General features: G+C 44.1%; 1 protein-coding gene across 3 annotated transcripts in view; it reads right to left on the bottom strand.

The window, feature by feature from the left end:
• Window positions 1-27,665, bottom strand: part of LOC101169930 — an 83,172-nt gene that overhangs the window by 12,687 nt on the left and 42,820 nt on the right. For all 3 annotated transcript variants that reach the window (XM_023963860.1, XM_023963854.1, XM_023963865.1), the window contains 8 exons: window positions 19,336-19,556; window positions 19,070-19,261; window positions 16,177-16,334; window positions 15,860-16,099; window positions 5,699-5,844; window positions 5,411-5,568; window positions 4,870-5,053; window positions 4,398-4,784 (listed from right to left, as the gene is read on the bottom strand). In XM_023963860.1, coding sequence (XP_023819628.1) covers window positions 4,398-4,784; window positions 4,870-5,053; window positions 5,411-5,568; window positions 5,699-5,844; window positions 15,860-16,099; window positions 16,177-16,334; window positions 19,070-19,261; window positions 19,336-19,556 — 1,686 coding nt within the window. The remainder of the gene's footprint in view (window positions 1-4,397; window positions 4,785-4,869; window positions 5,054-5,410; window positions 5,569-5,698; window positions 5,845-15,859; window positions 16,100-16,176; window positions 16,335-19,069; window positions 19,262-19,335; window positions 19,557-27,665) is intronic.

Raw genomic sequence — 27,665 nt, forward strand, 5'->3', positions numbered from 1 at the left:
TCTCTCAGCAAATATTTTGAACAAAAGAACTTTTTGCTGGGAGAGTTCTTCCGAAGAAGAGGTTCTGGCAATCAGAACCTTTGTGGAGCTGGAGATGTTGGAGCTCCAGTCAGGGATAGTTCCGCCCACTTTAAAGGGCAGGGCCCTGGGAGATGCCTGTGCTGTCTTTACTGTCATAGCTATTGTGTGTCCCGACTAATTTACTGTTTACTTTAAACGGCAGGAGGAAAAAAAAAAAAAAAAAAAAGGCACCTTGAACACTTACATTAATCACCAGTCCCAAAGAACTTCCTCTTTAACCATTTTACTTGTCTTTTGGTGGTTTCCTCCTGTATTCTTGGAGTTTCTCCACGTAGCCCGGTTGATGCTCCTCCGTACTCCTCTGCGCCGCGCCGTCCTCTCTCCGCCTCCACGCAGAAAGTTGTTGTAGCTCCCGCTGGTGGGGGTCGGTGGGAGGGGGGATGACGGTGACCGGGAGCCCCTGCGATGACATATCAGCTGTGGCCTCTGCTGCGGTCTGGTATAGGCGCTCTCCGTCCTCGTAGAATACGCGCATTTTCGCAGGGTAAGGCGTCTGGAATCTGATTTTTCTCTCCTTCAGGACTTTCTTTGCTTGGTTGTATTCTATACGTTTCTTCTGGATTGCTGGGGGGTAGTCGTGGTCCACGAAGAAGCGGTTATTGTTGTAAATGGTCTGTTTCTTCAGCCAGGCCCTTTTTATCACTTCTTCCTTTGCTCTGAAGTTGGAGAACTTGGCAATGATGGAGCGCGGTTTGGACTGCGGTGTTGTGGGCTTTGGTGCAAGAGCTCTGTGGGCTCTTTCTATCTTAACACCGGAGTCACGTGTGATATCCAGAGTCTCGAAGAGCAGTTTTTCTAAAAAGGCGATCATATTGGTGCCCTCCGCTTCTACGGGTATGCCGTATATTCGGATATCGTCTCTGCGAGCGTGAGCCTCCTGCTCTGTTAGCTTAGCCTCCATGCTATCCTGCCGCTGCAGAAGTTTCCTTAGCAGCTTTGATGTCGCTTGTAGAGTTGTTTCCACGTCATCAATGCGAGTTTCAGCTTCTTCTAATCAAGCTTTGGCCTTCAGCTGGTTTCTTTGGATCTCTGAAAGTTGTCGTTCATTGTCCCGTCGGAAGCTTCTTAATTCTTTCAGGATTTCCTCCAGGCTAGCTGGTCCAGTTTCGTCTTGATTCGCCTCGTGTCTGGAGGAGCGGTTTCGATTGTCATCCATATCTTCGGTAGTAGGTGCAATATCTGTGTTTTTCCTCCTTCGGATCAACTCCCTATCACTTTGCTTCACAATACCTTATTTCCAGGGAGTTTGTTTAATAACGTCGGGGAGCACTGAAGCTATGCTGCCATCTTGAGTGGAGAGCCGGAAGTCCTTTCCTTGTCATCTTGTTTTTTAAATGTTATTGTACTTTATGCACAGCACTTTGAGTGACGTATGTTATTGTAAAAGTGCTATATAAATTAAAATTTGATTTGATTTGACAGATCCTCATGGGAGGACAAACCCCTGCATGGGATGTACCACCAGACCATAACTGAAGAGGCTGATCTCAAGAAGTCCTACCAATGGCTAGAAAGGGCTGGCCTACAGGACAGCACTGAAGCACTCATCCTGGCAGCTCAGGAACAAGCCCTGAATATCAGAGCGATAGAGGCTCAGATCTACCACACCAGACAAGAGTCAAGGTGTAGATCTACCACTCCAGACAAGACCCAAGGTGTAGATGTACCACTCCAGACAAGACCCAAGGTGTAGATCTACCACACCAGACAAGACCCAAGGTGTAGATCTACCACACCAGACAAGACCCAAGGTGCAGTAGGCTGTGCAAAGAGGCGCCTGAAACAATCCAGCTCATAACTGCAGGGTGTAAGATGCTGGCAGGTAAAACATACATGGAGCGCCACAACCACAATGTGTGACTGTGTGTGTGCATGGGTGAATGGGACTGTGACTGTAAAGCGCTTTGGGCCTTCGTAAGAAGGTAGAAAGCGCTATATAAGTATACGCCATTTACCATTTACCACAATCAAGTGGCTGGAATCATATACAGGAACATGTTTGCAGAATATGGACTGGAAACCCCAAGGCCAAAATGGGAAACACCTCCGAAACGAGATGAGACATAACGCATCTAAAAACGTTTGTGTTGCAAACGTTAAAAAAAATGTTTAGAAAGCAAAAAAAAAAATGTTTTTGACAAATGTTTTTTGAAAAGCAAACAATTAAAATTTTCATTTGCAACATAAAAAAGTTTTGTTTGCAACATAAAAAAGTTTTGTTTGCAATGTCTTGCCATATATATCACTTCATAAGTCCTGTGCAGAAATGGGAAAATCTCCAAATTTGACAGTTTGCCACAGATGGCCACCAAACTTCTTTTGGATATGTGTATTACATAAACTGATGCAAAAAACTAGGTCTAGATGCTACTGTTCTAGCAGTAGATTTCTTTAAAATTTTAATTTGTTGAAAAAAAGAAGTCTTATACAGGCCCTTGAAAAGTATTCAGCCCCCTTTATCTTTTCAACCTTTTGCCACATTTCAGGGTTCAACATAAAGATATCAAAATGTAATTTTTTCTGAAGAATCAACAAGTGGGACACAATTGTGAAGTTGAACGAAATTATTTGGACATTTCAAAATTTTTTAAAAAATAAACAGAAAAACTGGGCGTGCTCCTTTATTCAGTCCCCTTAATTTGATACTTTGTGGCGCCACCTAAGTCTCTTGGGGTTTATCTCTATCAGTGTCGCACATGGAGAGACTGAAATTCTTGCCTATTCCTCCTTGCAAAACAGCTAGAGCTCAGTGAGTTTGAATAGAGAACATTCCACAGATTCTCCATTGGATTCAGGTCTGGACTCTGGCTGTTCTAACACCTGGATATGTTGATTTGTGAACCAGTCCATTGTAGATTTTCTTTAGGTTTTGGATCATTGTTGGAAAACAAATCTCTGTCCCAGTCTCAGGTCTGTACAGACTCCATCAGGTTTTCTTCCAGAATGCTTCTGGATTTGGCTCCATCCATCTTCCCATCAATTCCAACCATCCTCCCTGTCCCTGCTGAAAAAAAGCAGGACCAAACCATGATGGGGCCACCACCATGCTTTACAGTGGGGATGGTGTGTTCAGGGTGATGAGCTGCGTTGCTTTTACGCCAAACAGAACATTATTCATTGTTACCAAAAAATTTGGATTTTCAGACCAGAGCTTCTTCCACATGTTTGGTGTGTCTCCCAGATAGCTTGTGGGTAACTTTAAACAACAGTGTTTATGGATATCTTTAAGAAATCTTGAAACTCTTCCATAAAGGCCAGATTAGTGAAGTATACAACTGATTGTTGTCCTATAGACAGACATTCCACCTCAGCTGTAGATCTCCACAGTTCATCAAGAGTCATCATGGGCCTCTTGGCTGGATCTCTGATCAGTCTTCTCCTTGTTTAAGCTGAAAGTTTAGACGGACGACAGGTCTTTGAAGATCTGCAGTGGTCTGATACTCCTTCCATTGCAATATTATATCTTGCACAATTCTCCTTGGAATGTTTACAGCTTGGAAAATCTTTTTGTATCCAAATCCAGCTTTAAACTTCTCCACAGTAGTATCTCGGACCTGCCTGGTTTGTTTCTTGTCTTCATGATGCTCTCTGCACTTTAAACTGACCTCTAAGAGGATCACAGAGCAGATGCATTTATACGAAGACTTCATTACATACAGGTGGATTCTATTTATCAACATTAGTCATTTAGGTCAACATTGGATCATTGAAAGATAGTCACTGAACATCTTGAGAGAGTGTTGCATTAAAAAAAAGGGCTGAATAATTTTGAACGCCCAATATTTCAGTTTGGTATCAAACAAGTTTGAAATATCCAATAAATGTCGTTCAACTTCACAATCAGAATCAGAAATACTTCATTGATCCTACACTTGGGAAATGTGTTTGTCACCATAGCAACTGACAGCAGAGGGGAAAAAAAGACTAAGAATAAAAAAAAACAAGAAAATGTAGCATAAATGCAAACAACAAGGTAGTAGAATTTAAAAAGCTATTTACAGAACAGTGCAGGTAAAAAGATGTGCAAAAGAAATGTGCAAAAAGGAAAAAAAATAGATAATAAAAAATGTGCTAAGGTTATCTTTTGTATTGTGAGCTGTTGTACAGGGTTATTGCATTGGGTATGAAGGATTTCTGGTACTGGGCAGTTTTGGTTCTTAATTCTTCAGAAAAAAATACAGTTTTATATCTTTATGTTTGAACCCTGAAATGTGGCAAAAGGTTACACAGTTAAAGGGGGCTGAATACTTTCGCAAGGCACTCTAAGTAAGACTATGCCACCTCCTCTTTAATTCCTTTTTCAAAGGTTGTCATACCTGTGTAGCCTCCTTGCCTTCTTCAACACTTCAAACATGTGTTCCTGAAAGACGTCCAGCCTCCTGTAGCGACCACGCTCCAGGTTCTTTCGGATTATTTCAAAGTTGAGAGGTGGTTTTTCAGGGGCAGCAGGATCCACAGCAGGAATCTCAGCCAGAAAGTCACTATAGCATCGGCACTTCTTGTTCTGGTGGCTCATTACAGAAACATAGAGTTTCCTGAGGAGCTCCATGACTAGACGACCCACTGGCGGTGGCCTGAAGTCTTCCTCTGTGTATGGCATCATGTCCATGTCACTTGACCGAGAGCTTTGCATTTCAGGCATTGAAGGTGTCACAGGAGAAAAAAAAAACAGCGAAACTTCCTCCTGTGGTACATTGAGTTTCCTACACAAAACACCAAAACAAGATGGTAAAAGAAGGATCTGATTCAGTTTAGATCAGAGGAGAAGTTCTTTTTGACTTTCCAAACCTGAAATAGTAAATCTCATCCTCCACCACTTTGGCAGAATATGAGAAGCGCTTCAGACGCTCTAATTTTTTCACTTGTTTCTCTGTCTCAATGTAGCTGCTCTCACACAGCAGGATGTCCTCCTCTGAGTATTCTGTAGGTCTGCATGACAGGTACTCCTTAAAGGAGGACACCACACATTTGCCTGGGAACACAACAAGGGTCGTTACCAAGTCAGTTGGAAAATAGATTTTTTTTAATGACATGATTTTGGCCCCAGAGCTTCATTATAATGTTTCCTCACAATAGAGCCAAGCTAGAAGTTCTTCTTACAATTCCAGCCCTGTTTTCATGCCTGCATTCTTTATGTTGGGGGCTTGGGGTGTATGGGTGAATGTCAATGGTGGGTGGGGGTGGGGGAGGAGGTTGGCTTTAATTTCAAAATGTTGTGCCTATGTTTGGCTTTCGTTTTTAAAGCTCTTTGACGACATGAAAAGCACTTTTTTTTATCAATAACGTTTGAAGGCCCACATTCAGAGACGGCTATATGGCTGTGCCGTACCTAGGACACAAGTCATGGGCAAGGTTTCCTCCAGGTGACTTAGAAAAACCTCTCTCTTGTAAAACATCTTTGTGGGTTCGTGCTCCGTTTCCTCAGGATGAATGAAAATAGGTCCAAAGAAGAAGGTGGTTCCATTCTGCAACCACAGCTTCTCAATTCTGTAGACAAGTTAGTAAAACTGCATGAGGGATCGCAAATTAAGAATTGTACTTGCAACACTGACATTTCTGAAAACCTATTTCTTGTTCAGAGGTTTTTCTTGACTATGCTTGGTTTATTTTCACCAACCTGGCAACCCGGGGCTTTGACAATCCATGTGACTGGATGTAAACGCAGTCTCCAAGTTTAAACCACATGTTATTGTAGCATAACTGTTCAAAGTACTGGCAGCCTGGCTCGGCTTCATTTATCTCCATGGGAACATCCTCTCGCTCCTGAAATGTTAAATATTCACAAACATTCAAATCATGACAGTCTCTAATTTGAAATAGAGTTTTTTGCTGCCAGACTTATATGTTAGCAAGTGAGTTCTCAAGCACAAACATCCAGATTCAGTGATGAAAGTCAGCCAAGGAAAAAAAATCCCTGAACTTTTCTTTGAGCGATATGGCGGCGCGGAGAGAAATTTTGGAAAAATCCATGGTCTTAGATGCATTCTGGTACATCCTGGCAGCTAGTTATTCACTTCTTAATCAAGAAACTAAGACTAATGGGAGCATCATGATTTGTCGTTCAAACCCCTAGTTTGACTTTCCATTAAGGACTTGCTGGTCCTAAAAAAAGAAGTTGGATAATTGCTAAAAAGTGACACAATCCTACAATCTAAGCTTTTCCTTAAAGCTGCAAAACATACAACTGCTAAAATATAGTAACATCAAAGCCCCAAATGGCAAAAAGAACACCAGTAACTATGATATTCTATAAAAGTACCTCATTTGTACATGATTTCTGCCTCAGAAATGACAGATGTACAACATCCACTTGCACTGTTTTCTCAAACTATAATTACATCAAAAGATGAGATCTGCTTTAATCATTCTATAACATAATACATCAATTCTTTACCATTAATACTAAGTAATCTGGGAAATATCAAAACAAACATACAAACAAAATTAAACATTGTAAACATTCTTTTTTAAGGGAGTGTGTGTCACGGTGCCTCTGTGGGTTATCTCCCCCCTCCCAACTCTGCTCACTGGAACCAGCTGCCTCACATCATCTCATCGCCTGCTGACCTTCATAAGGAGGATCCATCCCAGCATTCGATGCCAGTCCGTTATACACTCTCCGGTGCTTACGGCTGGCTCAAGTTAAGTTACGCCAATTCAAGTCTAGCCTTGAACTTACCTCTTTTGTGCTCCTTCAGGTCCTCTTCACCACGGGTGCAGCTGGTTATCCTGTTCACTCCTTGTCTCCTCTGCTCAGGCCACGAAGTCCTCCTCTCAGCCCTCTGGTTCGCTCGTCGCTGGCTCCTCGCTCATGAGCTCCGACGCAGTCTCCAAGACGAACTCACAAGAAGCTCCGGTTTCCACGCCAAATACTTACCTCTGGTTCACGCAGTATTCCTGAACTCTGGGTTTTGTCAATCCATTAAACCCATTCTAAAGATCTCCTAGCCGGAGTTTTCTTCCGGGTTCCAGCATCTGGGTCTGCCTCGTCATCGTCGTTATGACAGAACGGACTGGCCAACACCCAGACCCAGCTGACCCAGAAGGGCTCCGCTTGGCCGTCTCACAGCAAGGTATCGCCCTGGGACGACAAGCTGAATCCCTGAACCAGATGGCCGCCGCCCACCAGGACCTTTTCCATCATCTGGATGGAATTTCTCCGACCCTTATGGAACTAACAGGTCTACCATCCGCCAACGCCACAGCCAGCGCCTCTCCTTCCACCTCCAGAAGTTTGGCCCCCGCTACCACTAGACCGGCTAACGAAAACATCCGGCTTCAACCCGAGACCTTCCAGGGAGACTTGGAAGCCTGCGGGGGTTTCCTCCTACAATGCCGACTGATTTTCCAGCAGGCTCCACGGCACTACCACGCAGATCTTAGCAAGATAACACTCATCGTAAACTCCGTCAGGGGTAAAGCGCTCCAATGGGCGCAGGCCTACCTAACGGCTAATCCCATTTACCAAGTTCCGTTTTGAACGCTTCATAGGGGAATTCCGGTTGGTGTTCGACCAGCCCCGCAAGGAGGAGGAAGCGACCCGTCGTCTACTAGCCCTAAAGCAACGCAACAGATCTGTGAGTGACCATTTAACAGACTTTCTGATTCTAGCAGTGGAAGCAGGTTGGCCGGACATCGCTCTGAAAGGCGTGTTTTACCAGTCACTAAACGATTCTATTAAAGACCATTTATGTTCACAACCCGAGGCTAGATCTTTTAAAGAACTCGTCACCACGGCCTTGCGGTCAGACATCCGTCTCCGGGAACGCCAGACTGAGCGTCCCCGCCATGAAAGAAGATCTGTGGTTAATTTTCTCCCTCCGCCTGCTACAGCTGATTCCGCTTGTTCCATTTCTCATGAGCCCGCCGGACGATCCCCTGAAGTGCACTCAAAGCTCACACACGAGGAACGGCGAAGACGGAGGGAGGACGGAACTTGTTTCTACTATGGTCAGGCAGGTCACCTCGTTCACCAGTGTACGTTGCGTTTGAACGCCAGAACCCCCCGCTAGACGACAGGCCGTGGGCGGGTCATTCCCTCACTACTGAGAACTCTTTCCTGTACAATCCTGTCAAGCTATGTAACCAATCTAAAACCCATGTTTGCCAAGCCCTCATAGATTCTGGCGCTGAGCAAAGTTTCATTAACTGTAATCTTGTGTCTGAACTCAACCTTCCCACAGAGCCTTTGGAACACCCGGTTAAGGCGGCAGGTCTGGGAGGCCAGCTCCTCACTCACATTACTCACCACAACAAGGCCGTTAAACTCATCTCTTCTGGTAATCACCATGAATTCATGCAGTTCTATGTCACTCAATCCCTCCAATCTCCCGTCATCTTAGGTTTCCCCTGGCTTCGTGCTCACAAGCCGCAGTTGATTGGGTGAACCGTCATATCACCAACTGGAGTACTGCCTGCATGGCCAATTGCCTCCGTTCCGCCATCCCTTCGGTTCCTCATCACTCAGCCCCGGAAATCATCAACCTTTCCAAGGTGCCCCCTGCTATCACGACCTAAAGGCTGTCTTTAGCAAAACCAAGGCTGGCGCTCTTCCCCCTCACAGACCTGACGACTGCTCCATAGATTTATTAAATGGAGCTACTCTACCCAAGAGCCGGTTATGTAATTTATCCAGTCCAGAGAAGCAGGCTATGGAGAAATACATTCACGATGCTCTTTCTTCCCGTCACATCCGCCCCTCTCCGTCCCCAGTCAGTGCAGGGTTCTTTTTCGTTCAGAAAAAGGATAAGGCCATGCGACCTTGCATTGACTTCCGCGAACTAAATCAGATCACGGTTAAAAATAAGTATCCCCTTTACCTCATCAGCTCCGCTTTAGATTCTGTTCAAGAGGCTTGCGTCTTTTCTAAATTAGATCTCCACAATGCCTATCATTTAGTCCTCATGAGGGAGGGGGACGAATGGAAAACGGCATTCAACACACCCCTAGGGCACTTTGAATACCTGGTGATGCCTTTCAGACTTACCAATGCCCCCGCCATTTTTCAGCACCTAGTAAACGACGTCCTCCATGATTTCTTGAATCGTTTTGTGTTTGTCTACCTGGACAACATACTCATTTACTCACGTGATCAAGGTCAACACACCCACCATGTCCGGCAGGTCCTCGAACGCCTTCTTGAGAATCAGCTTTTTGTCAAAGCGGAGAAATGCGAATTTCATGTGTCTACCATTTCATTTCTCGGTTTTATCATAGAGGCCGGTAATATCCGTCCAGACCCAGCTAAGATCATGGCAGTAGCTAACTGGGAACCTCCTGAGTCCAGAAAGCAACTGCAACGCTTCCTCAGTTTCGCTAACTTTTATCGTTGGTTTATAAGGAACTACAGCACTATCGCAGCTCACCTCGGTTAAAAGACCCTTTGTTTGGGGTCCTAAGGCTCAGGCCGCTTTTGAACTTCTCAAAGGTTTATTCACCTCGGCTCCTATCCTGATTCAGCCCGACCCCCTTCGCCAATTTATTGTCGAGGTGGACGCCTCCGACTCAGGCGTTGGGGCAGTCCTCTCCCAGCGCGAGAACGACACGGGCAAACTAAAACCCTGCACGTTCTTCTCCCGAAAACTCTCCACTGCTGAACGCAATTACAACGTGGGTAATCGGGAGCTCCTCGCCATCAAACTCGCCCTTGAGGAGTGGCATCACTGGCTCAAGGGTGCTGATCAGCCTTTCATAGTGTGGACAGACCACAAAAATTTGGCTTGCCTTCGTTCCGCCAAACGCCTTAATTCACGCCAAGCCTGTTGGTGCCACTTCTTCGACCGTTTCTCAACGTCATTACTTACAGGCCTGGCAGCAGGAACGTTAAACCGGATGCACTTTCACGACTTTATAGTAAAGAGGACAGTCAGGACCCCTCTCCCATTATCTCCCCCACCTGCATAGTAGGGAACCTCACGTGGGACATTGAAACTCGAGTACGACAAGCTCAAGACGAAGAACCCGATCATCCCCCAGTCCCGGTGAACACCTTATATGTCCCCTCCTCGCTCCGCTCTAAGGTTTTGGTTTGGGGGCATACTTCTCGTATTTCTTGTCATGGAGGTGTCCAGAGAACCCTCAAGCTCCTCCAACGCAAGGTTATAATAGTTTCGGATTTTTTTATTAGTTTTAGTTTTTATTTCGTTTTGAATTTTTGTTTTTAAATTTATTTAGTTTTATTAGTTTTTAGAGGCTGCTTTACTAGTTTTTATTAGTTTTTATTTTTTGAAATTGCTTCGTTTTAGTTTAGTTTTTATTAGTATTAGTGTTAGTTTTTTTTTCTTTTTGTAAATTAGGATATTTGTCAGGTGCATGATTCAAAATCACCAGAATAAGTATTGTATGATAAAAACTAAATCAAAGATACATTTTGAACAGTTATTATTCAGAGGACACAAGGACAACCATCCTTAAATTAAAATATAACAGCATTACGTTATCTGCTCTCGCTTCTTTTCCGGGGGAGGGCGGGCGACAGGCTAGCTTGTCTAGGTGCTGTTGATTTGCGTTTTTGTGTGCGCTTTTTAAATGTACTTTTAGATTCGTAGGGTTTTTCCCTTTGAGGAACGTTCCACAAATTTTGTCTCCTGCTTCGACTACAAGGCACTTACTTTTGTTTTCGACGCTGTTATATTCAAAAAAGTCCCAAAAAGGGCTCTCCCGCTTTCTCCCAACTGTTAATGCAGCCAGCACGCTCATGTACATGTCTATGACAACGCTAGCCGGCAGTGTCTGACAGACATCATGTGACGTCACAGAAAACGTAATGCCGTAAGGTTCAGATACACTGTAAAACTAGCAGGGTGAAGTAAATAGACTTTATTTCAACCCAAAAGACTTATGTATTAGCAAAGACGAAAACGAAGTATTTTTGGGGGTTAATATTATTTAGTTTCAGTTAGTTTTATACACACAACAAACAGTTTTAGTTAGTTTTCGTTTTTTTTAAAACTCTCGTTTTTATTTTTATTTCAGTTAACGAAAATGTTTTTTCAGTTCTAGTTTTAGTTTTTTCGTTCGTTTTCGTTAACTGTAATAACCTTGCTCCAACGTATGTTCTTCTGGCCCTCCATGGAACGAGATGTCAGGGAGTTCGTCACCGCCTGCAACGTCTGCGCCCGTTCAAAATCCTCCAATGCCCAACCAGCCGGTCTGCTCCATCCGCTGCCCATTCCTCAACGCCCTTGGTCCCATCTCGCTGCGGACTTCGTCACTGGGTTACCACACTCGCAAGGTACCACTGTCATTCTCACCATAATCGACTGCTTCTCCAAGTCTGCTCAGTTCATCCCTCTCCCCAAATTACCCACAGCCACTGAAATGGACGACATCATGGTTCAGCAGGTTTTTTCGGCATCACGGCATCCCTTGTGACATCGTTTCCGACCGAGGCCCTCAATTTGTGTCTCAGGTTTGGAAGGCTTTCTGCTCTGCCCTCAGGGCCTCTGTCAGTCTCACTTCAGGTCACCACCCCCAATCCAGAAGAGAGAAGGACAGTCCAATCTACCAGCCGGGACAGAGGGTCTGGCTTTCTTCTCCTGACATACCTCTCCAGGCCACCACTCGCAAATTGGCTCCATGATTCATCAGTCCCTACATCATCGAGAAGATCATAAACCCCCACCTGCGTACGGTTGCGGCTTCCGGCGAAGCTTAAGGTACACCCCTCCTTCCATGTTTCACAGATCAAACCCGTTTAGTAGAGCCCTCTGTGCCCGCCATCCGTTTCCCCTCTGCCCGCCCATGTCATTGACGGCGCCCCCGCCTTCACGGTCAGTCGGGTCCTGGACATCCGCCTCCGGGGCTGCGGTTTTGAATTCTTGGTGGACTGGGAGGGTTGCGGTCGCTTGTTCTGGAACGTTCCCTCATCGAGGATTTCTACCGGGCCCACCCCGATTGCCGTCCTGGACCGCCTGTAGGCGGTTGTTGAGGGGGGTACTATCACGGTGCCTCTGTGGGTTATCTCCCCCCTCCCAACTCTGCTCATTGAAACCAGCTGCCTCACATCATCTCATCACCTGCTGACCTTCAAAAGGAGATCCATCCCAGCATTCGATGCCAGTCCATTATACACTCTCCGGCGCTTACGGCTGGCTCAAGTTAAGTTACGCCAATTCAAGTCTAGCCTTGAACTTACCTCTTTTGTGCTCCTTCAGGTCCTCTTCACCACGGGTGCAGCTGGTTATCCTGTTCACTCCTCGTCTCCTCTGCTCAGGCCACGAAGTCCTCCTCTCAGCCCTCTGGTTTGCTCGTCGCTGGCTCCATCTCGCTCATGAGCTCCGACGCAGTCTCCAAGACGAACTCACAAGAAGCTCCGTTTTCCACACCAAATACTTACCTCTGGTTCACGCAGTATTCCTGAACTCTGGGTTTTGTCAATCCATTAAACCCATTCTAAAGATCTCCTAGCCGGAGTTTTCTTCCGGTTTCCAGCTTCTGGGTCTGCCTCGTCATATTCTTATAATTAATGTCAATAATATTGAACCAAATCATGGTAATTAGGAAATACAAATAATTAGAGAAATGTATTTAAAATAAGAAAACTGAAATTTTTCAAAATTTAGTTTTGAGATTATTTTACACAAAATGTATTGGACCTACACTACCTTAAGAATTTATTTATTTCTGCCAAGATCTTATTCTCACAACTGAGGTCGTGACCACGCTCAATAATGACGATGCCCGCCATTATTTTAACACAAGTTTGATCGCAAATTCTTCAGATTTGTTTGTGAAAGTTTAGCGTGGGTCCACCAGTTTTGGTCTCTAGGGAATCCGTCACGCTGACCACGTGGTACAGACAGAGCCAATCAGAGCCATCGACGCATCGGAAAGCAACTAAAACGTCCCGTCATTGGTCAATTAGGACGGGAAGACAAGAGATGGCCGCGCCCATAGAGGAAGCAATCCACGGAGAAATGTAGAAAATAAAGCTAAAATTTGCCGATTTCAGACAATTTTTTCATCGGAAAGCGATTTGTCTGTAGAGATCAGGGGCCTCATTTATAAACGTTGCGTATGCACAAAAGAAGGCGTACGCCACTCTCTACGCAATAGTTGAGATTTATAAAAAGCAAACTTGAAGGGAAAATGTGCGGTCCTTCAAGCTCTGACCCAGGCGTACGCACAAAAACGGGTGAAATGAGAAACGGCGACACCGTCGGCAGATGGAAGAAACACCTGAAAGTGAAAATGACAATACTGCCTCTCATAAATAACATGAAGACTTCACAAAGCAAGTCTCACAATTAACAGCTACACGAACACCCGTTTGATCGATCAGCAGTGAAACAAAAAAAAAGAAATCAAACAAAAATTACAACAGAAATTCAAATAAACACTTATTTGCAAAAAGAAAAGTGAAATATGTTCTGCAATATTGGCATGTTGTGCAATTCATCCTCATAAATAATATAGTTAACAGAACGAAATTATGTACAAAACTGATATTCTCCTCAATGTGTCCGTCTGGAGGAGCAGATATAGTCAAAGTCAAAGTCAAAGTCAGCTTTATTGTCAAATATGCTGCATCCGTAAGACATACAGCACAGATGAAATTGCTTTCCTCTCACATAGTGCAAGCAGCATATAAAATAATAAATAAACGACTTACGACTTAAAATACATTCTTTTAAAAACAATAAATCCTTGAAACCCAAAAAGATAAAGCCAAAAGAAAAGCCAAAAAAACACTGAAGGTAGGGGAGAGAGGAGCCGCTGCGTGTGCACGCGCCGCCAGATGCGTGCGAATCAGACAGACAGACAGACAGACGTATTAATTGTCCACTGGGGAAAGTTGTTTTCATAGTGAAACAGTTCTTCATAAGCTACAGAATTATGGTATTCATGCATATGCCTTTAGTTTGTTTTATTTTTGATAAAACAACGTATGGCGTATGTCTCAACCATTCAGAAAGCAACAAGAAATTACATTTGCGCTGAACAATTTCCCATTTCCACGTGGATTATTACCCACATCTGTAGCTTGTCAGATGTAATTAAATGGATGGAAATAAAATGCTCCATCACAATGCGTAATGACGCACAATGGCTGATCTTGCGCTCTTAGAAGATGTGGCAAATGGAAGAATTGGGAGTGAACGCATCTTTAAACAACAAGAAGACTTGCTGGCAAACGAGGACGAGTGGCTTATGAGCTGGTTCCCACTTCCTCCAGCCGTCCTGTTGGAGCTTTTGGGGGGGTGTCACCCGGTGCATCTGGCGCGTCGGTGTCCCCCCTCACCACGCCACTTAAAAGGGATTCCCCATAATTGCCGCCAGTCTCTAATGAAGAGGGGTCAGCTCCGGTGTCCCCTGTCCCCCCCCCCCCCGTGGCAGACACACTCTGGCGATGCAGCGCCAGACGTTTTTTTGCCTCGAATTTGATGTCCGACCATTTCTTTTTTATTTCGGCCACGGTCCGAGAGGCTACAGCATCTCAAGTGCCTTTTTGGCATTAGTAATGCCCACACTGTGCCCTCCAAACAACATTTTCTCCTCTTTTCCACCTCACCAACGATAACTTCTACTTCACATTGAGTGAAGTTACGTTTTTTTTATTTTCTCTCTGTGTTTGCCATGGTTTCGCTATCAATGAATATTCAATTGTGGGCGTTTCGCGGACTATTTATGGGCAACTGTGGGCGTGTCATGAAGCTGCAAAAGCTGCGCAGCATTTAGAATTGGTTGTGATTTATTAAGGGAAGGATGCGTAGGATGTGCGTGCCCACGGTTTTATAAATCCAAATATTTCTGTGCGTACGCACGTCCTATGTTTCATCCGTACGCCACTTCTGACGCAAATCCTACGCAAGGTTTTATAAATGAGGCCCCAGGTCTTTATTTTCCGGAAGGTACGATCGATTTGCTCGAAAAGCCGGATTTCCGGAAGACTTTCATCAGTGAAATTTTATTTTATTTTTATTTTTTTTGCAAATTTCTTTTTATTATTTTTAAACACATGAACAAAGTTAGAAGCATTGAAACAGCATATATTGAACGAAAAAAAAAAGAAAATAAATGAGTACAAGAAGGCACATAGAGTAATCATGGTGATAGGTTTTCCTCCTTTCTAGGATACTGATCACAAAGTTAACTATATGCCATAACCTTTTCTTGTTATGTACATAAACCATTTTTCCCAGGCCTTCAGAAATTTTTCCTTCTTCATTCTTAGTTTGTATGTAAGTCTCTCCATTGTTTGGATTTCTTCCACAATACACGTCCATTGCTTGTGTGTTGGGGCTTCAGCCTTCTGCCAGTTCTTTGATTTATATTTCTTTGCTGCCACAAGAAGAGCTTTTACTACGTTTTGGTCCGTTTTATGTACTGTTCCCTCTAAGTAACCCAGATACATCACAAGACAGGTTCGGGGTATCTTATACCGGTGTGTTTCACATATAGTAAAGTGGATGGTGTTCCAGAAGGGCCTTATTTTCTCAAATTCCCAAAAAATATGTGTCTGATTTGAGTCTTTATCCATGCAAGTTCTCCAGCAGAGTTGCTGAGTTTTAATTGAGATTTTATTTTTTCCAGCAAATCAAGGTTTGATTACGAAGGCAGTGTCCGGACAGCAGAGACTTCATGAAACAGCTCAACATGCGTTAACACCTACAAATAGTGGCATACATGTAGTTTTGATCGTAAATATAGCTTTTGTTTACACTGACTCAAGTTAGCAGAATCTAAAAGGTTTACTAAATATGTCAAGCATCTTTAAGAAAGGTTGATCTCATTTAACTGCAACAAACAATCAAATCAAGCAGGTGCTTCACCTCACCTTGTCTTCAAAACTGCCGGGGTTTGCATGAGAGAAGGACGCTTTGTCCAGGTCCGGTTTGGCAAACATGGAGGCCACACGAACGACGGGCAGAGGCACCACCCGGGGCACCAACTTTACTGGACTCTGTGGCAAGGTCCAAATTTTGATCTTGAAGGACCTGGCTCCACTACCATAGCGGGACTCACACACATACACATCTGCAGGTTTGAAGCCCTCAGGTTGCATTTCAAAGTAATCCTACGTGAATCACAAAAAGACACCTAAATTCACTACAGTTCTATTGTCATATGAAACCTTTTTGGGGGGTGTCTAACCTTCACAAAGAGAACCACACATTTGCCGAGAACTTTACTGATGGGCACTCTGTTCCAGTAATAGCTCCTGAAGACTTCTTTTTCCAGAAACGTTTGTGAATCCAAAAGATAAGTTTCACTTGGCCGCTTGAACCAGCAGCCATAGAGCCACATCACACCTTCAAAGAACAAGAATAGATTCATTTCAAAATATACAGCAGAATACACTCAACTGAAATATTGCTGCCTGAAGATAGGTACACACATCAGTGAAGCATGGCATTTGACTTCACAACAGCTGATGCTCATGCCTCTCTGACTACTATGAACATTTTTATGAACTATCATTTGCTTATCATATTTCTTTTAAGAAGCAAATGCTGAGTTTACCTTTGAGGCGAGGTTACAATCATGAAAGTTCCTCATATTTGGATTGGAGCACTCTCAGAAGATGCAGTGTCGATGTACACTGTACATTCAGATAAATTATTAACTAATATTTCTCCTCCTAGAGAAGCAATTGCATTTAGAAATGTATGCAATACGTTTTATTTGTAAAAACGACCAGGCAATGAGAGCTGATTCCATGGCTATGTTATAACAACATCCAAAACAACAATAACTAAGGTCTGCAGGACTGGTTTGTTCCAAACAGCTCTTAAACAATGGCTGAAAACAAACCAGTCCTGCAGATGTTAGTTATTGTTGTTTTTCTTTGACTTTTTTAGACTTGCTTTTCACTGTAAATAACCTTTGTAAATATTTTTACCACTAATATTGTGCTATTGTATTGCCTTGTCAATGTAACTGGTGAACCTTTTATCCTGCTTTAGGACAACGGATGAAGCTGCCATATTTATGTCAAAGCAGCTGCTGAAACATTGTTTAATATGCAATGTCCTAATTCAAAATAAATAAATAAATAAACAAAAATCTGATGAAAAGAAGTCAAAGTTAATACTTCTGGCCCTAAAACAATTCCTTGTGTGGTAGATGGGGTCTCTGGCACTGAAAATATTTTAGAAATATGGTGACAACACTATATAAGAATATTTCACTGAGTCCAGAGGGATCTGTTTGTAGCAAAGGACACTGATACCGCTGGTGTAATCACAGCGCATAATGTCCACCAAGCTATCTCCAAACTGTCAAACAACAAAGCTACTGGTCTTGATGGGGTATCTGAGCATGTAAAGTTTGCCAGTGCAAGTGTAATCCCACTACTTGCCATGTGTTTTACAGCTTTAATGTTCATGGATTTTAACCAGACTCTATGATAACTCTTATGTTTAGTAGCAGGGATAAAAACATAGCTGGAAAAATTGGTTGCTCTGAAAATTACAGACTGATAGCTCTGGCCAGTTTTCTATCAAAACTCTATGAGATAATCCTGCTGAACAGGATTACAGAGTTTGTAAAAATGACTGATAATCCATTTGGGTTTAAAGAAAAGATGGGTCCTGACATGTGTATATATGATCTTAAAGAAATGATCTATTTCTGTTTCACTGTTATCTAGATGACTGTAAAGCTTTTGACAGAGTAAATCATAAGAAATTATTTATAAAACTGGTGGAGAGATGTGTAACTAAATGTGTTTTGTGTATTTTGGCATATTGTATGCTCAACAATGCAGGTCAATGAGGAAATAGGATTCAGACCATACAACCTTCTCTCCTATTCTTTTTAATTTTTATGTGGATGAACTGTCTCTCAAACTTAAAGCACTGGTTGTTCACACTTGTGTGGCTGAAGATCTCATTGTCAACCATTTGATGTATGCTGACGATCTAGTTGTGTTCAGTCTAAGTACTGCTGGTCTTCAATTTCTTAACATTTGTTCGGCTTATGGGCTTGATAATGACATCACATTAAATGCACAAAAAAGTCTGATTATGATTTTTCGGACAAAAGAACACTAAAACCACAATTTCCCTGGATTTGACCTATCAAATGCTGTACTCGTGTGTACTAATACGATAAAGTATCTTGGGCATGTCATTTCAGAAGACTTGTCAGATGATGCAGATATCTACAGGCAGCGTCATGATGTATATGGCCAAGCCAACACTCTTTCTCTAAAGTTTAGCATGTGTAAAGAAGGAGTAGAGGTGGTGGTATTTAAAGCATTTTGTCTTCCTCTGTATACAGCTCATCTATGGACAAACTATAAAAGTACCAGTATGAGAAAGCTGCAGGTGGTGTAATGAGTTTAGGTGCTTTTAATAGCAGAGGCGAGTGCTATGAGTGAATTAACACTTTTGGCTTGCATGCTCATCTTATTCAGACTGAAGGCTTCATCTTGGCATAAGTAACATAGATTTAGTGCATAACTTCAGTCAGATTTATGTAAACTGAGGACTGTCTTTTTTTTGTTTGTTTCTGTTTATGTGTTTTTTATTTTTTTTTTTTTTTTTTTTTTTTTTTTTTTTATGATTATTGTAATTTTTCTAACACTGCTTCTTGTGTAAGGAACTTGTGTAAAGAGGGAGTCGAGGTGGTGTTATTTTTGTCCTCCTCTGTATACAGCTCATCTATGGACAAACTATAAAAGTACCAGTATGAGAAAGCTGCAGGTGGTGTACAATGAGGCCCTTAGGGTGCTTTTAAATAAGCCAAGGAGGGCGAGTGCTAGTGAGCTGTTTGTCCCTCAGAATTAACACTCTTAATTAATGTAATTTTTTATGAACTATTGTAATTTTTCTAACACTGCTTCTTAACTTGTGTATTCTTGACACTGTGCTTTTTTTATGTAGTGGGTTCGTGTACACCTTCTTTTGGACTATGAGTCTGGCATAAATTCTATCAATCTACTATAAATAAGAAGCTCGGTTATTGTAGCAGTGACACTCTGGTGCTCTACATGTAATGCCATGTCACATATATCTGTGACAAACAGTCCTTAGAGCGTTACCAGCGCTGTCTTCCCACAGACGATCAATGCAGACAATGTGAGGCTTGAAGTACACTTCTGATGGCTCCACATAGACAAATTCTCCCACGCTGTAGGTGATGTTGTCAAAGGAGCATTCTTTTACATACTTGAGAAGAGGGTTTGGTACCCAGGGATCTCTTTGTACATAACGGGTTGTTCCCTCTTTTTTATCTGCAGAAACATTTCAGATACATTTTAGGATGAGAGATTCCTGTGTTTTCATGCATGAATAATAAATCAACTACCTTTGTTTTTCTCCTGTTCCTCTTCTGCTTTCTTCTTATCCTCCTCAATCTCTCTGGGAACTTTCTCTCTTTTTTCCCGATCTACATCACTTTGCAAGTGTTTCAAAGTGTAACGGAGTGCAGTGGACATTAGGATCTCTCCATTCTTGCATAACTCATCCCTGATCTTGATTAAAAAGTACTGCAGCTCCACTGCATCTTCAAAAATCTTTGAGTCTGTCCTGTAAAAAGACAAAGCATGAGAACCATTAGTATGTATTTGAGCTGCTTTGATTATTGTTCAGGATCTAATCAACATCCAAATCCTAAAAAGAAAACGCTATTCAAGCCCCGAGCGGCGTTGTTAGGCGTTAGCCCACAGGTGCAACCTGCCCCTGCTCTCGCCGCCCAATTCTGACTCGCCCTTACTGGCTGAGCAGCTGCTACAGGCCCCAGCTCTCCCCCTACCACATATGCCAACCTGGTCAGAGCTGCATGTGATTATTTCAGTAAACTGTTTTTTAAAATGGCTGCTTTTCTGTTTCTGGGTTTTATTTCCATAGCAACTGTTATATGTGTTTAGGTCACCTGGGGGTAAGGAGCCCGTGATGGGATGTGGGTAAAAATACTTGGATTTACAGCAGATACCTTTACATTTATGTCTGTGTTTATCTCATTAACATGCTCGGATTCACAGAGGATGTTTAGAGATCAGATTTATTTAATTTAAAAAAAGCACAAAAGCATCCGAAATCATGTCTCCATGTCTGGGGTCATTCACATTCCGGTACGCTCTCCGTCCCGACGGAAAAGCCGCTTTCCGCCGCTACATCTGTGTCTCTGTGACCCACATTCATTCAATAGGGCATAAATAAAAATAAGAATCAAACTAAGGGATCTATATATTATTGCCTCCATGAAAATAAATAAAACATACTAAGATTTAGGAGGTCCGAATTTGCTGCTTCCCCATACAGCAAGGGCTGTCCGTCTGCTCACATGACAAGCAAACGAGCTACGACTGGCCACGGAGGGAGCTATTCCCAACCGCGGAGCACAGCAGAATTTATCTGCTAAGGAGACTAAGGTCTTTTGGAGTGCAGGGATCACTCCTAAAGCCTTTTTATGACTCTGTGGTGGCATCAGCCATCTTTTATTGAGCGGTCTGCTGGTGTAGCAGCATCTCGGCTAGGGCCGTGACCATAACCGCATCACCGCGGTGATGAGGTCATCACCGCACCTTTTTTTTTTTTTTGAGGCCAAACTTTTATTATTTTATTTATTTATTTATTTTTAACTTGTCCTGTCCAACAGCTCGGCAAACACATGAGAGCTGAATGCCTCTTGTGTTGGACATATTTTACTTTTACAACAGGGGTTATTAATCTTCAGACAAATTCCATCATATTTGAAAATCTTTGGTGTTGGACCGGACGGAAAAGGAAAGGAGGGAAGAAGAGAGAGGGATGTTAGAGGGGGGGGGGGGGGGATAGGAGGGTGATAATAGGAGAGGGGGGATAAAACCATGATGCAGCCTAAAGCAACAACTTTACTGGATGTTTATCATTACGGTAAGGTTCAAGTGTAAATCTCAAAGGCCGGGGCCTGTCCACACACACACTCAGATGTTATAAACACACCTGTTAGCTGCAAAAATGTCCACATGTCAACATGTACACAATACAGATATATTTCACACACGCATACTTATGCCTTTAAACAAACTGGTGTGAAATATTTCATTCATTCAATCATGCAAACTGTTAGTGCAAAGGTGAGCTAACACCTGTGCTCAGGTGAGTGTTTATGTTCTTCTAAATGGATGATGGAATGTGAAAAGAAGTAGGGAGAGTGTCCAGCCATACCCACACCAAGACCCCCGCCGCAGCAGCAGCGGCAGTCAGAACCCCCAACGCCACCCAGCAGCAGGCAGAAACAACCGCCCCCCGGGCGTCCACATCCGCCACCCAGGCCAGGGCCAGCAGGACCCCCACAAGGTCCCCAGAGCCAGAGAGCCGGGAGGCATGGGGGGAAGAGAGCGCCGCCCCAGCCCAACCAGGGGAGCAGCCCCCCGCCGCGCCGGGAGGGCCCAACGCAGGGTCCCGCCCGAGAAGAGTGCCAACAGCCCCAGACGAGCACCTCATCACCACCCAGGAGATCTGGGCATCCCCCCGCCCCAACCCTAGGTACGAGCCAGGACCCCCCAAGGGAGACCAGCTCTGCGCTCCAGGCAGCCACCAACCCGGCCCACGGTTGGTCCAGGAAGGAGCAAGGCAGGGGACAGCCGGCCCCACCCAGGAGGGGGGCACCCCGGAGAAAAGGGGGGCCCGCAAGGGGTGTTGTAAACGTAGGCCGACCAGTCTCAGCCACAGTTGGAATGCGGGCCTAGCGCCCAGGGGGAAAACCCGAACCCACCCCACAGGGAAACGGACATGTGAACCCCCTCCCCGCGCAGAGACAGCCCCGCCGGGCCCAGGAAACTGGCACCCAGGGGACACGGCTGCCACTGCCAAGGGCCCAGTACCCCCCACCAGGGATGGGGTAGGGGACAGATGGACCTAAGACTAGGGTTGGGCGATGTCCCCTAAATTGGCCGTTGACGATGTTTGCTGTCAACCATCGGGATGGACGATGACATTGTCGGGGGGGGGGGCTCCGTCCCGCAGCTCTAGGGGTACAAGCAACCGAACTCAGAACCGGGTCTAAAGTGTGTGTCTGAGCAGAGCTCGGATCGTCAGCAGACACACAGCGGTTTGAGCTTCAAAGCAGAAATGTCGCTCAGTCCTTAGAAAACATTCAAACAACCACGTGGATTTGTGTTCCCAGTCGTGTCCCGACTAAATAAAGGCTGATGTTATTCTTACATGTTTAAGGTGCAGCGCCACCCAAAGCTAATGTTGTTAGCCCGTGTTAGCATACTGCTAATCCTGGTTTCGTTCAGAAAACGCACTGACCACACGGATTAAAATTCAAATGATGAGCGAACAGGTGTTTCATAATAACCGTAACATTATTAAAAGCACGTTTAGAAGATCGTCTCGTATTTTACCGAGCTGACATGTCAATGTATATAGCTGCTCTGTGCTGTTTAACATTGTTTTGTATTGAATTGTTACATTCAATAAAGTTTGGAAAAAAAGCAGCTCGGCGGAAGTTGTATCCTCTTCCGGTTTTCAAACCCTACTGCGCATGTGCGAATGATTTATTCCGACCGAAATTGTGACCTTAGTGAACGTTTTTATATTCTGAAAACATTTTTCTGGGCCCATGTACACGGTTGGATTCTAATCCGACCATTGATACCATCAAGATATTTTGTACATGTAACCGCGGCTTATGGTGTCGACTCGCAACGTGGCGGGGGCGTGGCATCATGATGGTGGTCTGTCCATCGGGATGTCAGTCACCCATCAGGATGGACCCTACCTAGGAGCCACCTTCCTTGCAAAATGTGTGTGCGTGTGTTTGTGAGGGTGTATGTGTGCATGTGTGTGTGTTTGTGTTTGAATGTATATTATGAGGAGTAAAAGGTGTGTGTACTAAGGGGGTGCAGTTAAAATTGGTGGGTAGGGCATAGAGAGGACATTCCTTGATTACTCACAGTGTCGTCCCCTCACCCTCCCCACCAAGGGTCCCTAAATGTCTAAGGTGCGGTTAAAATTGGCGGGTAGGGCACTAGGAGGACATCTACTGCTTGCTGGCAGTGATGTCCAAGCACCCCCCCTACCAAGGGCCCTACATGTCTAAGGTGCAAATAAAACCGAGAGAGGGGGGGGGGGGGGGGGGGGGGCATTTCATACGGCAACCACGGGAGGGGGACCACTGCCAAGTAGCCCCCCCCCCCCAAAGTGCATCCTTTCATCCTAATATGAGATTATATGAGGAAGGGGGTAAGTTGGGGACAGCTGGTAGACTGTCCCCCAGTGGTCAAACAGCCGTCCCCCAGCGCCCCCCCCAGCATAGGGCCCAGGTCCCCCAGCCTCAGGGCCCCATCCCCCGAGGCACCGACGCCCCAGGCCCAGCACGATCCACCCCACACAGAGAGAGAGGAGCCAGAAAGCCCCCACCGGCTTTCTGGCTCCTCTCCCCACCGGCCGCCCACCGGAGGATTTTGTGTTGGGGGGGGGGGGGGGGGGTGTTACTGTCCGCCTTCAATCCGTAACACCAAACATGAACGCACGCTGTTAGATTTCCTTGAAAATCACTACATGTTTTGTTTGGGAACTATTTTTTGCAGCGTAACGTTACGTGTCTGTATAAACAAAAGCGGAGCCTCCTGCCCCGCGTTCTTAATGGGTGTCAGGCTTCATGGCAACCGGAGAGGTGACAAAGTGTCTGCAGTCTGTTTATTACTGGGCAATAAATAATATTCTGAGAAGATGTCTGAACCAGAGAACACAGGTGAAACTTGCGTGCAGCTCCAGAGCGGTCCGCTGCAGAAGAATCAACACCCCCCCCCCAACACATGTGTGCGCACCTTCCTCCTATTCCTACACAAGACGCTCCGCGCTCACACACAGTCAATCTACAACACCTATAGTTAGTTCACAAGTTAGATATGTAGCTGTTAGTTGTTGTCATTTGTTGTCATTGTTAACAAAGAATAGTACGTTGTAACTGTATTTATTTATTTCCGATGCGGCCGCCGGGGGATTTTGTGTTTTTTTTTTTTTTTGGGGGGGGGGGGGGGGGGGGGGGGGTGGCGACACCGCGCCCCCTGGTGGTTCATCACCGCGGTGATGAAAAATTCGACACCGTCACAGCTCTAAGCGACACCGCAGGTCGTTTCTACCTTCTGCCATCAGACGGTACAACCTTAGCTGCTCCCAGTGAACCACGTTAAACAACACCATCAGCTCTGTCTTATTTATCTTACCCTGTGCAATAACTGACTATACAGCCATCATGTGCATTTTTTTTAGAAATGTATGCGCGTATATTGTGTATATGTGTTTATACTGACTCCGAAGTTTTGTTTCTTTTATATATTGCTCTCTCTCTGCCCAGTACTGCTGCTGCAATGAGGAAATTTCCCCATCGTGGGACTAATAAAGGAATATCTTAATCTTGTTTGTCATGCCTGCAGACGGGCAGCTGGAGAACCACTGTGGTATGGGATGTTGTACTTTAGGGTTGAACAGGCAAATTAATATTCAGGGTGGGTAACTTGTCTTTAATCAACATACTCTTTGGTAGTCCCTTTGCATCCGAAGGCTACATGCTTCATACGTATCCCATCATGCATCACACAATCCGTACTGCCGCTCGACCAATCAACGTGTCGCTGTAACTGAATGCATGCTTTCATTACCAGTAGACTAGATCAGTGTTTTTCAACCTTTTTTGAGCCACGGCACACTTTAACATTGACAAAAATCCCGCGGCACACCAGCATCCAAAAAATAAAAAAAAAATAAGCAGAAATTCATGGTCTCTATTGATCGACAGCCCCCCCCCCCGCAATCTCACGTGCATTTTGTGATAATTGTGGCCAAAAAAGCAGGAAGTTGCGGCTGTTTTTTCTAAGAGATGAAATAAAAGTTAAATTGTCCGTTGAGGTTTCTAGACATGTCAAGCTCACTCATTGTGCGCTGGTACACTGGCCCTTTAAGCCAATGCATCATGGGAGATGTAGTGTGAAAACTGCCGAAAAAGGGCAGAAAGACTCGCGTCTGTGAGCTTCATTGTTTTGTTCACGGTCTGACACCGGACTCTGTGGAAAGCTACACCGCTAAAGACGAGCTTTAGCTGGTATTTTTGTTGGAACTGAGAGACTTTATGAGCTAAATCGGGACAAGGAAGTGAATACTTTAACCACTTCTGATTGGTCAGACTGCTGACATGTGATTAAGCCTTCAACAATGATTGGCGGAGACAGGTAAAGGGGCGGGACTTTTCCGCAAACCGCTATAGCTGCAGGTAAATACCGTCATTCTTATCAAAATGTCTTTAATAGAATCAAATAAACACAAAGAAAAAGTAATTTTAAGATCTTTTATATTCCTCACTACTCAGTGTTTTATCAGGGCCTGTTTGGATGAACAAAGAGCTGATTTCCTGGAGATGGAAAATGTTTTTAGATCAGTGAATGATTAATGAGGGTAATTTCCCACGGCACACTTGACCATCTCCCACGGCACACTAGTGTGCCGCGGCACACTGGTTGAAAAACACTGGACTAGATTACTGTAATGCCCTGCTCTTTGGTCTTCCCAGAACAAGGATAGCAAACCTTCAACTGCTGCAAAATACAGCAGACCTACCTTTTTAATCTCGCTTTTAGTTGAATTTTAGAAATTTATTTGATATTTTAATAATTTATTTTTTCTTTTTACTAGTTTTATATAAGTATGTAAATATATTTATTTATTTGTATTTATTTTTAATTTTTTAGTCACTCTTAGCATTTCATATGTCTATTAAGGTTTATTGAGGATATGGGCTGCACGGTGGAACAGTGGTTAGCGCTCTTGCCTCACAGTAAGAAGGGCTCCGGATCAAGTCCCGGCTGGGGGAGGTGAAAAACTACATCAACAGGGGACCTTGCTGTGTGGAGTTTGCATGTTCTCCCTGTGCATGTGTGGGTTCTCTCCGGCTTCCTCCCACCGTCCAAAAACATGCTTCATAGGTTAATTGGCAACTCTAAATTGTCCCTAGATGTGAGTGTGAGAGTGAATGGGTGTGTGATTGTGAATGTTCTATCCTGCGACAGACTGGCGACTTGTCCAGGCTGTCCCCTGCCTTCGCCCAGAAGTGGCCGGGATAGGCTCCGGCAGCCCCCTAACCCGAAAGGGAAAAACAGTTAAGAAAATGAATGAATGAATGAATGAATATTAAGGTTTATGTAATTATTTGTTTCTTGTTCAATTTTAATTTTCTTCGTTTTACATTTTATTTTTACCTCCAGTGATTTCCTCTGAGGGATCCTCCACTGACCCTTCTCAGTGAACGGGGTCGCTGCAATGGGATCTCTCCGGTCTGACTCTTTGTTCGGATCTGGGGGGGTTCTGTGGTAGTGTTCTCCGTGAACTTGGGTTGGGGGGGTCACTGACGAGGACATGTCCCCAAAATGTGGTTTTCTCACTTCAGGACAAACCCAGGTCTCTGTATTTCATTATTTTATCACTTTTTTATCATGGTGTGCGTATGTATCTCTATGTGTGTGTGTGTGGGGGGGGGGGGGGGGGTTGTCGCACTGTTTGTCTTGTCATGTTGTTTTTTAAATTTTATTGTATTTTATGCACAGCACTTTGAGTGACGTATGTTATTGTAAAATGGGGGATTTGATTTGATAGTTCCTCATGGGAAGACAAACCCCTGCATGGGATGTACCACCAGACCATAACTGAAGAGGCTGATCTCAAGAAGTCCTACCAATGGCTAGAAAGGGCTGGTCTACAAGACAGCACTGAAGCGCTCATCCTGGCAGCTCAGGAACAAGCCCTGAGCATCAGAGCAATAGAGGCTCGGATCTACCACACCAGACAAGACCCAAGGTGTAGGCTGTGCAAAGAGGCGCCTGAAACAATCCAGCACATAACTGCAGGGTGTAAGATGCTGGCAGGTAAAGCATACATGGAGCGCCACAATCAAGTGGCTGGAATAATATACAGGAACATGTGTGCAGAATATGGACTGGAAACCCCAAGGCCAAAATGGGAAACACCTCCGAAACGAGATGAGACATAACGCATCTAAAAAAGTTTGTGTTGCAAACGTTAAAAAATATGTTTAGAAAGCAAAAAAAATAACATTTCTGCAAACAACAAATGTTTTTTTGAAAAGCAAACAATTAAAACTTTCATTTGCAACATAAAAAAGTTTTGTTTGCAATGTCTTGCCATATATATCACTTCATATGTCCTGTGCAGAAATGTGAAAATCCCCAAATTTGACAGTTTGCCACAGGTGGCCACCAAACTTCTTTTGGATATTCCCGACATGTGCTTTACATAAACTGATGCAAAAAACTAGGTCTAGATGCTACTGTTCTAGCCGTAGATTTCTTTAAAATTTTAATTTGTTGAAAAAAAGAAGTCTTATACAGGCCCTTGAAAAGTATTCAGCCACATTCATCTTTTCAACCTTTTGCCACATTTCAGGGTTCAACATAAAGATATCAAAATGTAATTTTTTTGAAGAATCAACAAGTGGGACACAATTGTGAAGTTGAACAAAATTATTTGGACATTTCAAAATTTTTGAAAAAATAAACAGAAAAACTGGGCGTGCCCCTTTATTCAGTCCCCTTAATTTGATACTTTGTGGCGCCGACTAAGTCTCTTGGGGTTTATCTCTATCAGTGTCGCACATGGAGAGACTGAAATTCTTGCCCATTCCTCCTTGCAAAA

This window comes from Oryzias latipes, chromosome 2 (assembly GCF_002234675.1).
Source record: "Oryzias latipes chromosome 2, ASM223467v1".
NCBI lineage: Eukaryota > Metazoa > Chordata > Actinopteri > Beloniformes > Adrianichthyidae > Oryzias > Oryzias latipes.